Source organism: Sus scrofa, chromosome X (genome assembly GCF_054392235.1).
Source record: "Sus scrofa isolate SSC_HxYL_T2T_F1_AM1 chromosome X, Sscrofa_HxYL_maternal_Yorkshire_Landrace_v2.0, whole genome shotgun sequence".
Taxonomy (NCBI): Eukaryota; Metazoa; Chordata; class Mammalia; order Artiodactyla; family Suidae; genus Sus; species Sus scrofa.
This window is the reverse complement of record NC_139401.1, coordinates 51,954,610-51,966,278: the sequence shown is the minus strand read 5'-3', so window position 1 is coordinate 51,966,278 and position 11,669 is coordinate 51,954,610. Positions and strand designations below refer to the sequence as shown.

The following is an 11,669-nucleotide window of genomic DNA, read 5'->3' as shown; positions in this document are numbered from 1 at the left end:
CACTTACAAATTAAGTGAGAAGGCAGCCACAAGCAAGCACAAGGGAAATAATATGTGTATTAACTGTATACCAGGTCTGATCAATATCAAAAGTACCTACTGACATTTACAAAGCTTTCATTTATGTTCACCATTCCCTCCAAACTGATTTTGAAGCCTCCCAAAGGGAAGAAAAGTAATAGCCCTGTTGCCAGTTCACTGCTGGCATCAATGAACAAAGAAGAACCTCTGGAGTGCAGTAGCCATCAATAAGTTACTTGAAGTACAAGAATATTGGTGAAAACGAAAAGCAGGAGCAAGAAACTTATCCAGAGATTACCTGGATCAGCTGAGATAACTGAAAAGTGAAGCATCATGCCCAGCCACTGCTTTTTCCAACTAGAGCAGAAAGAAGGTTCAGGAAAAATTGAATAGTTTTTCAAAGCTCAAGATACAAGTTGTAGCAGAAATTTAAGGTTCAATTCTGAAAATGAAAGTCTTATTAGAAATGTAGTTGGTGATAAAAACTAGTCTTAATTTTACAACAGGCTCTTTTATTTGTGTTAATTTTGAAAAAATGAGAAGCAAATGTTGAATACTTATAAACAGAAAAGTTTATTAATTCCAAGGTATTCTATTAACTTTGTTGGCCTTATGATACAGAAGTAGCATCTACAATTATTTTCTCAAGGAATATTGTTTGAATGTTGATTTTGCAACTCAACCTTAATTTAATACTGTTTTATATAAGCTATAATAGACTACTATGAAAAAAATGTAAACTTTTCAATTGATTTACAACTATATTGAATTGCTTTTGTATTTTACAGGTGTTTTAAAATTCCCATTATTGAAGACTTTGCAACTAAATGCATTTAAAAATCTATTTTCTCCTGGATATCTCTTTAACAATACGCTAATATAAAAGGCAGAAAACAATGCTTATATCTGATAAATGAAACTTTATTTGTATGGAAAAGATGTAAAAAAGAATTTTGAAATTAGAAAACCAAATACTGAAATGTTTATTACTGTTTGTTTTCATTTTTAGTAAATACCGATATCTCCCAGTTCCTAGTAGCCCACACAAATCAAACACTTAAGAAGTACAGGAAAGGCCTCTTGCCTATCATTCTTGCAACTCCTGTCCCTAATATAACTAAACCACAAAGAACTTCCTGCCATCCCCCCAAAACTGCATTTTCTTTGTTTACACTGTTGCTGTTATAATGTCTTTTCTCCAGTTTATAGGCTCATCAAATCCCTATTTATTCATCAAAACTAGCTCAAAAGACATTTCCTTTAAAATGCCATTCCTAGGAAAAAATATCTCCCCATTTCCACAGCAACCTTTGCACATCTGTTTCACCACATTTGTATTACAAATATCTGTTTATATGTTTGTCTCCCACTAAACTGTCACCATTTTATCCTCAGAAATTAAGATGGACCTTGACACATTAGTATTTCCACAATAAAAGTTTGATAAATGAAAGAATGGAAAGCAAAGTTTTGTAATCAAAAGCCTTAGACTTAATATAGGCTCAATTCAAAGGCTTTCAACATCCAAACTAAAAGTAGCTGCTTGGAATTATTTTCAGTACTGGAAGTAGATGGAAGCAGAATAAGGCTGAGAAGTCCAGGATCAAAAAGAGAAAAGTGAGGCCCTGAAGTGTAAAATGGTCACTGAAAAAGGATACAAAACTGATGAATGGTAGAAGGGGGACATTTGAATCTTCAGGCTTTGAACATCAATCCCAGTTCTCTTTATACATATACATCTTCACATGGCATTTGAAGCTCTCCAAAACCTGGCTCTATCCTGTATTTTATGCTTTAAAGTCCACCATTTGCTTTTATGTGTGAGCATACTCTCCAATAAACAGACTTCCTTTTCTCATTAAATATGCCCTTCTCTCCTTCACTTCCATGCTATTATTTCCAGGATTTCCTACCTGTGCTCAAATTGCAGAACAATTGCCACCATCCTTTTGCAACTTTCCATGCTTTTGCACCTGGATTTAAGTGCTATCTCCTCTGTATCCACCTCTCATTTTATTTAATACCATTCTCATAGCAGTCGTTAAATACAGGTTTGGCACCTGCCAGGTGGTGTAGGCTTATGAATTAATGATGGCCAATGAGGGCATGGGTAGGCACAGTAAGGAGGACAGTGTTCCAGAAAGGGAGTAGTGGTAGTTCAAAGGCCAAAAAGGGAGGTCATCACATCTGGCTGGCTCATGCACTGTTGGATGCTCTCCCTACGAGCGGAGGCTAAGGCACGAGTCTCCTCTTGAAAGCGGCGGTGTCCCTCCTCAGTAAGCCTCCAGAGGCCAGACCTTGGCTTTGCATTGGCCCCATCTGGAAGGCTGACTGGCACCTTCTCAAAGCTGCCCAGGAAGCAGAGGTTGTGTCGGATGGTGTTCTTCCAGCCATCAGGAGCTGTCCAGAAAAAAGGGAAATGCTGTTGTGTGAAACTGTAGATCTCTTGCACATTGAGGCCACAGGGAGGGCTGTTTCTTAGTGCCAGGGCAATTAGGTGACTGTAATTGAGGGGGGGGCGGGGCCAAGATTTCCTCTCTTGGCTGTCGCCTTGCCATAGCTTCTGGCTATGGAAGCATTCTTTGTTTGGAGATTTGAGGGCCACAGAAGAGTTGTTATCTTGTTCCCCAGTCTCCTCTTCTGTGAGCTCCCAGTCACTGGGGGAAGAGGTGAGCCGCTTTTGTGGGGGAGATTGCTTGCCGGAGGAAGATGGCAGGGACTCCATCACTATGGCCTCTGAGCAGTTAGACTCTTCATCCTTTGGGAGGAGCTGAGGGGAAGGAAATATGCTTGCCACATTCTTTCTTTTACTGGGCTTTGAGGCTTCCTGGCTGCCAAAGGGGCACACAATGTTGGGATTCACCCACATCCACAGGTTGGGTTCAGAGTTAGGACCATCTTTGCCAGGACTGGGTCTTTTCTCTTGAGGTACCTTTGGGGACTCCATTACTCGCAGTCTGTATTTGGCAAGATTCTGCTCAGCTAAGGGGCATTGGTCTGTGGTGCATGGCAGGAAGAACTCATTTCCCATGTCCCAGTCCAGCAGCCCTGGGACTTGGCCATGGAGACTGTACCAAAAGTCAGGATTTTTTAGTTTTAGGTCCATCTTTAGTTGAAAGACAGGTGGGACGAGATTTCCAAAAGGACAGAGATCTCTGAGGCACTTCTCAAAGCCCTTGTTGGGGCACCGGTTTTGCTGCAGTATATCTCACCAAGACAGCTTATTAAAAAGCAGATAGAAGTACTGGAAAAGGGTGCACCAATGCCCTACTGATTAATGGTCAGACCTAGAGAAACCTCAGTGTTCTGGAATAGAATTCAAAGAAGTAACTAAAAAGAGCTTTTTAGCACAAAAGCTTGAGGTGGAATTCCTGCGCTTTCATTGGCAGCAGGGAGCCCCCATGCGAGGACCTACAAATTTTGAATTATATGCAAACTATGGTGACTTGCATAACAAGTGCTTGTCTGGCATATCTTTCAACTCTTGCTCAGTTCATTTAATGAAGGAACAAACGTGCACAGATGACATTATATTTTGAGTCATTCTTAAATACTTTAAAAAATAATTTTAAAGTGCCTTTTGTCAAGTACTTTCACATAGATGATCTCAAATGATTCTCATGACAGCCCTGTAAGTTAATGTAGTAGGTATTATTAACCTCATGTTACAGATAATGGAACTGAGATCTACATAATAATTAAGATTATATATCTAAGTAAGTAGCAGAACTAGATCCACAGCCCAGGTCTTCTGATCCTTTCCTTACATCCACTGCCTCTTGATCACATTTAACATACTATATAAAGGAGGCAGCAATATGTGTAACCTGAGTTTTAGAGTAATATGGTATCTATCAGAAGATGATCTCTGTTAGTCAATCCCTGCTAGAAACAAACTGTGTTACTTTCAATCATGTTCTTGGAACTAGCTGGCTTCCCTCTCTCAGGTCACCTTCTCAGAACTGAGTTCTAAACTGTACTCTGAAGACAGCAGGCCCCAAATTTAACTATGACATACAAGTTCTTGAAAGCTACAGAGTTTGACTTTCCAGTAAGTTCATCACAAAGGCATTCTTAGGAAAAACAAAATGGGAAGATTTAATTTAATTTAGTTTGCACAATATCCATCTATAAAGTATGTGATTTCATTAAAACCATTGCATAGAACTATACTTCAAAAATATCCAGAAAATATCAATGGGAGTTATTGGGGACACACACTAATCACCCCATTGTTCCTTCCCCACTCTTTTCCTCTTTCTCCTAAAATCATACCCCATGCAAAGTGACCTTTCTGGTGTATAAATATGAAAATTAATAATAATATCAAATGTTAATATTATTGATTGCTCTAAGCACCACACATGACTTAACTCATTAATCCTTAAAACAACCCTATGACATAAGTGATCTTGTTATTCTCCCTTTATAAAGGAAACGATATAAGGCAAAAAAGAAGCCTAACACATAGATAGTAAAAGTCAGGGCTGAGTTTCAAATCCAAGCAGCTTGGCAGTGCTTTTACTCACTATACTATAATCTCTTCTGTTTTTCTACTATAACATAAAATCCTATGACTTAATGCAACAAAAATGTCCTCCAGAATTCCACTTCCGTTTAGCTTTCCAGGCTAATGTACCACTTCAGCTTCCTTGCTTCATAGTCACCTCCTGGAAACACTGAACTTCTGGGATTTTCACCACACCTCCCCCCATTTTTTGTCTATGTCCCTTTGCTCAAATTGCCACCTCTACTTGTAATGGTCTACTCCCAATTGCCTTGGCTTGGCTGACCCCTACTCATCTTTTAAAACTCAAAGAAGCTTTCTCTAATAAAAATGTTGTGCCCATACCCACATAGGGAATTAATGGATCCCCTCCACAGTTGGGAACTGACAATAGCAGAAACACAGAAATATTCAGCTTATTAATGATAACCCCAAAGGCCCTGGCAGCATTTTAGCTCTTAGCAGTTTTTAATTCCATAAGCAGGGGCTTTAGTGTTGTAAATTTCTCTCCCTACCATGGAACACAGTCCAATCTTTAGGGATTGGCTAGTAAAAGCAGGTCATCACTATGTTTTATTTCTTTGAGCCTTGTTAAAACATTTAATATGTAGATACTGAGCATCTACCATGTTACAAGCAGTAAGTAACAGGTCTGGCAGAAGAGTAAGACCCAACTCAAGAGTATTTCACAGCTAAATAGAAGAATGCAGACAAGTAAAGAGAAAAATAAAACACAATGTGATGAGTGCTAGACACTATGCTAAGAGAGCACAGAGAGAGAAAACCTAACCCAAACTATAGGAATTAAAAGGCACCCCATAGGAGGAACTGTTTGAACTAAGTCTTAACAGGTATGTTATACAAAGACAAAGGGAATAGGGTAGCACATGGCAACCAAGTATTTGATACGTGTTTCTTCAGTATATTCCAATAAAAGAGGCAGGAGCATTTTGTACATGCTCTGGAAAAACAGTTAAACTCATATTTGTGGGTATGCTGTTTTCCAGAATCCCATCCACCCCAAACGTTAATAGAGGCAAAAATGTTAGTAACTGATAAAGCCACAACAAAAGCAAGGTAGGATATAATGACATAAGCTAAGCTGGAAAAAGTGATGGGGACTCATAATGATCTTTAGAGATATATTTTCCAGAGTGTGAATGTTCATACTTGTGTTCTTTCTAACTCTAGCTCTTTCTCTTGCACTCTCTCTCTCTCTCATGTACATGAATGCATACACATATATTCATCGCCAACAAGAGCAACAGCAGTAGAAGTAGCACTTTTAGCTGCTATCAATTTTCAAAAGCATTCCTGTGCCCAGACTTTGGAAGAAATGGTAAGGAGAGTAGTTTATACATTTGGGGAGGCAGTAAAAAATCAGATATGTCTAATAAGTAAATCTTCTTGTGGAGTTCCTATTGTGGCAAAGCAGAAACAAATCCGACTAGCAACCATGAGGTTGCGGGTTCGATCCCTGGTCTCACTCAGTGGGTTAAGGATCCGGCATTGCCATGAGCTGTGGTGTAGGTCGCAGACATGGCTCGAATCTGGCATTGCTGTGGTTGTGGTGTAGGCTGGTAGCTGTAGCTCTGACTTGACCCCCTAGCCTGGGAACCTCCATATGCTGTGGGTGCGGCCCTAAAAAAAAAAGCAGAAAAAAATTTAAAAATCCTCTTGTTACAAACAAGAATACCTTCAAGCACATCAGGAGCAGTGTTAAAAGGATGGACGGTCAACTTCAAGGGGCTCCTGCTATCAAACTGCAAATTTTTGATGCATATATTATGATAAATTTAAACTAGTTTAGTCTATAAAGGGTTATGAGTACATAACAATACCCAAAATTTTAAGAAGTAATTCTAATAAAAAAGAGCAAATTCCATGGGTTATTTAAGTTTTCTTGCTTTTACAAAAGAAACTCTGAAACATGCATGCATGTTTTTCTTTTCATTGTAAGTGTATGTCTATTTATAAAATATAAATATGTACCTTTTTATTGGTGGATAAACAGGAAAGAATACATGAGAAACAATGAGAAAGCCATATGTTGTTCTAGAAAAACAGATACCATACCAATGGGTACTGTGTTTACTTGTATACTGCCAGAGCTGTTTTCCAAATTATGCACCCTGGTCCTAGGACTGTGTGCTAATAGGAAGTTTCTCTTTTGAATTCGCACAGAGGAGCCATCCAGTCACCATGTGCCTACAAATTATATCCTGTCAAAGACAACATCTTTTTTCTAATTCACATATAGACAAGCAGCCATGTACACCAAGAACTAGTAAAATAGATAAGCACTGATGGTCAAACATAATAATAGGTCCAATAGGATGTTGCAAGATGATTAACAACATAAAGAAGAGAAGTACCTGGGAAGACTCAATCCTTCCTAGGAGATGAAACCTCTAGAAAGCCTCACTAATTATAATAAAATACAAATAAAAATATATAAATCTTAATAATACCAAGAGACTAAAATACAGCATGCAAACATTAAAGAATGCTTCATATTGCTAAAAGACAAATCACCTCCCAAAATAACTCTAGTTGACATAGAATTAGAAGTAGCATGAAATATCAACTGAAACATTATTATTAAAAGGATCTTAGTCAATGCCCCATGGTTAAAATTGCCTTGAACTACTCAAATATGTCCTATAATTCCCCCAAATAATCCATTAGTTGATAATTCACATTGTTACCTCAGTTTGTCTGAGATGGTACTTCTCTTTTCCTCTCAGTTGGGTAATATTACGGAAATCCTATAAAAATGTAAAAAGAGTAAAATTCTGGGAAGACATTAAAAGAAGTGTAACAACCTAAAAAAGGAAAAAAACGTAAGGGCAGAAATAAAGAGGAAACAAATTAAACCCATGGTGGTCATACTTTAGAAAAAGCTTAAATATAAGATCACAAATGTATTTGTAACCATTATATTTGTGTAGGTTTCAAATGCTATTCAAACAGAAGTGTTTAAAAAAAAGCCATGTAAAATTTGTAATTGCAGCTTAAAACTTTTAGGAAATTGAATTCATCAAATTGACAGTCAACAATTTAGATGGTCAATATAATGTTAAAAGTTTTATTTATTAGCTATTTTAATTTAACAAAATATAGCAGGAAACAAAGCACAAACAGTAGCGAATATTCCTCTGTATAGAAGTTGCTGGCCACTAAAGAATTTATGGAAGATTTTATTATTTTAACACTATTTTTATTAGCTTCTCATTCTATCAATCAGATTAACTTTTCAAGCTCATGGAGACCTCACTGTCCTCACATGAACCAAAACAACAGAGTACAATTTTGGACATTTTAAGTTTAAAGTAGCTGGGCTTATCCATGCAGTAAACTTTAGTAGGCTGTTGAAACAGTCTACTGCCAACTGACTCACAGGCTTATCTCTGTTACACCTTACTGAGCTGCAGTTTCCTCACTTATAAAATAAGGATAATAAAAATTCTACCTAAACAAGTTATTGAGAATGTCAAATGACATAGTGTATATCATTAATTAATGTATAATGTACATCAAGACCTAGTTTACAGTTTGACACTTAATAAATTCCATAAATGTAAACTTTATGTTATTATTTTTAAGGGGGACATGGTTCTTAAACATGGATATATCACTCCAGAAATCATACTGAAAAATAAACAAGATTTATATTAATGACTGAATATGGAATGCTTACTTAATTTAGCAATCTTGAGATTAGATTTTAATTATTAGTTTTGGAGATGTAATCTGAGCTTAAAAATCTCCATCCAACAAAACTTGGAGCCTTATTTAATTGCAAAGCTTTGAGATACCTGAACTTGTGGAAGCAAAGCACCTCTTTATTGGAACACTTTTTTTCCCAAGTGTTCTGAGACAATTCGAAAGCCAATAGCTTCTTGTTCATTGCCACTTACTGTTTTTTTCCTTTCCAAGGGTTCAACCTCAAGTGCCTGGGCAGGGGAAGGGAACTTTCTAAAAGACAAAATACAACATAAAAACATATAGCAGCCTTGTCAAGATAGCTACATCTTGGGATGAGTTTCACACAGTTTAATACAAAGTTCTTCCTAATGCAAAAGATTTTAACAGGGATTAAGTGATTTATGAAGAGCATTAAGTTAGGATCTTAAGTACAGTACATGTTTCACACCACATCAGCTGTTTTTTTGATATACTCAAGAGGACAACTCACCAACATACATATATTAAACACACACTGTAGCCAGGTCAACATGACACAGTGATTTCACAAATTTTGTTAACCCTCTACTCTTTACTTTTATAGACACTTTACTCTTAAACTATATAGAGACAGACCATAAATGACAGTTAAGCTCAAATACAAGAAAAATATCTCTAAGATCCCACTGTGGTGCAGTGAGTTAATGAGCTGGCTTGTCTCCATGGAGGCACCAGCTCCATCCTGGGCCCAGTGCAGTGAGTTAATTATTAGTTTGGGATCCAGTGTAGCTGCAGCTGTGGCATAAGTCACAGCTCTGACTAGGATTCAACCCCTGATCTGGGAACTTCTATATGCCATGGGGGCAGCTGAAAAAGAAAAAAAAAAAAAAGACAGAAAAATACCTCATTAGATTAGAAACACAAAATAATGAATGGAACGCAGTCACTGGCTTGCTTGCTACGGTTTATCAAGCAGGAACTGGAAGTCAGGAATTTGATTCTTTGAGGGAATAGAAACCAAAATTCAGGGACTAAACTACCCCAGATTGTGAAAAGAAGCTAAAAAATATCACTGTCAAACTTTGGCAAACTGCACAACTTAGAAAGAAGAAAGTTAAAGACTAAACCTTGCAGCCATACGCTGAGTCAAATTGCTCACTAGCTATTGTAAATCATTCAATTGGCTCTCCTGGACCTGTGGTATCATCATGAGGCAATAATTTGGAACTGCCATTCTGGGATCTGATAGTGGATTCAAACCTGGAGGGCTTGGAGGAGGCATCCCCAAAATTCTTGATAGGGATGGGTCACTGGGTTAATGAATATAGGAAGATGAGAGGTAGAGAACAAAATGTTCCACTCAACTTAAGCTGAAAACCAAAATCCCCAAATACATGAAGAAATTTAATAGCAAGAAAAATTAACAGCCAGATCTTTAATTCACTTGAGACAGCAACAGCATTATGGAATGATCTGGAAAATAAAGTACATATGTTTAGTATACTTACAGAGATAAAGAGTCAACATATTAAAAATGCATACAATGACGGGAACTAGAAGAGATAAAAAGGAAGCAATTAAAAAATCTGGAAATAAATATGTCACTGAAAATTTAAATATGCAATAAATGAGACAAATTCAACTGGACACGGCCAAAGAGCAAACTGGTGAATTGGAAGACACAGTAGTAAAGAACTCACCCAACATGCAGCAGATAGTAATAAAAATATAAAATACAAAAAAAATAGTTGAGACATGGAAGATACATTCATCTATTTCATCTAATAGAAAGTTCAAAAGAATATGAAGAGAACAATAAAGAATCCATAACTGAAAAGAAGTTACTAATTACTTCCTAGATTTAAAGAAAGACATGAGTTCTCAGATCAAAAGTCCACTGAGCAGGATAAATAAAAATCAACCCACTCCTAGACACACTGAATAAAACATCATAACATCAAGATTAAAGTGCCAGGAAAGGTGGATGTTTAATACAATGGCAGTGTTGCCAAGTCAGGTACTTGTGGGGGTGTGCTGGCCTTCAGAATCTCTGAGAACCAACTAGTACCTTCTGCCCTTGCCATAGGAAAGAATCTTCTCTCATTATTTCCAAGATTATTTCATATGCAATATGAGACACTCAAACTTGGTTCCATAGCCACTGGGATACAGACTTCAGAGGTGTGTATGCCTAGCAATAGAGAAGAAAATTACCTCCTACTGTCCTTCAGCTATTAGAAAGTTGCATATATTGATGCTCATACAAGCTGTACTGGAAGTATGCTACTCACTGAAGCTAAGACTTTACTTAATAAAGCCAGAATGGAGACACAGAATCACTTGTTCACTTACAAAAAGATAATGACACTGGAGAATATAGCCTAGTTTGAGTCAAGCCTGCATGTCAAATTTGGAGAAGATGCAGATCCAGATGCCGTATTTCATTCCTTTTCTTCATACAGAATCTCTGGGACCTTTGTACAGTTTAATGGTTGAGCAGTTGGCTCTGCCTCAAAGGATCTTGAGAGCTCCTTGCAGGAAGTTTACCACAAGGTAGTGAAGCCTTCTCAGTTTTTTTTTGAGAAGTAATTTATGTAGATTAAAATGCATAAGTTGAACATATTTATTCAATATGATCAATTTTGACAATTATATACACCCATGTGTACATCACCCAAAACAACATGGAACATTTCTGTTACCCCAGAGGGTCTCCTTATCCCCTTTCCAGTCAATCTTCACTCACCCTTGCAAATACTGTTTTCTATCACTATAGATTAGTTGTGCCTGTATTTTTACTTTGCGTAAAAAGAGCTAGACAGTCATCATAATAAATAATGATAAATCAACAATCTTAAAAACCATTAGAGGGAAGAAAATGCTTCCTTCTAAAGGAAGATCAACTAGTCTGAGGACAAGCAATAACAAATGCTAGAAATATTTACATATGATGAAGTAACACTGTGAAGCTGGATCTTTGTACCCAAATAATACCACATATTTATGAGAGCAAAATAGAGACATTTTCAATATTAGTTAGAGTTAACCACCTACATACTGGCATTACATATGCAAGTAAACAATGTATTTTCTTTTCTTTTTTTGGCAGGGAGGGGGCACACCTGTGGTATATGGAAGTTCCCAGGGTGGGGTCAAATTGGAGCTGCAGCTGCTGGCCTACACTACAGCCAAAGCAACATCAGATCTGAGCTGCATCTGTGACCTATGCTGCAGCTTGCAGTAATGCCAGATCCTTAACCAAATGAGCGAGGCTAGGGATTAAACCCACATCCTCACGGATACTATGTTCGATTCTTAACGCACTGAGCCACAATGGCAACTCCAGCAATGTATTTTAATTTATTTTATATTTTTTATATAATGATTTTTATTTTTTTCATTATAGCTGGTTTACAGTGTTCTGCCAATATTCTACTGTACGATATGGTGACCC

At 37.3% G+C, this 11,669-nt stretch overlaps 1 protein-coding gene across 1 annotated transcript in view; it reads right to left on the bottom strand.

The window, feature by feature from the left end:
* Nucleotides 1–577: 577 nt before the first annotated feature.
* FOXR2 (forkhead box R2) overlaps nt 578–11,669 on the bottom strand; it is a 69,087-nt gene continuing 57,995 nt past the window's right edge. The window contains exons 4-7 of the mRNA XM_021080155.2: nt 9,724–9,768; nt 8,449–8,502; nt 7,237–7,296; nt 578–3,650 (exon numbers count right to left, since the gene is read on the bottom strand). Coding sequence (XP_020935814.1) covers nt 2,180–3,127 — 948 coding nt within the window. The 5' untranslated portion in view covers nt 3,128–3,650; nt 7,237–7,296; nt 8,449–8,502; nt 9,724–9,768 and the 3' untranslated portion in view covers nt 578–2,179. The remainder of the gene's footprint in view (nt 3,651–7,236; nt 7,297–8,448; nt 8,503–9,723; nt 9,769–11,669) is intronic.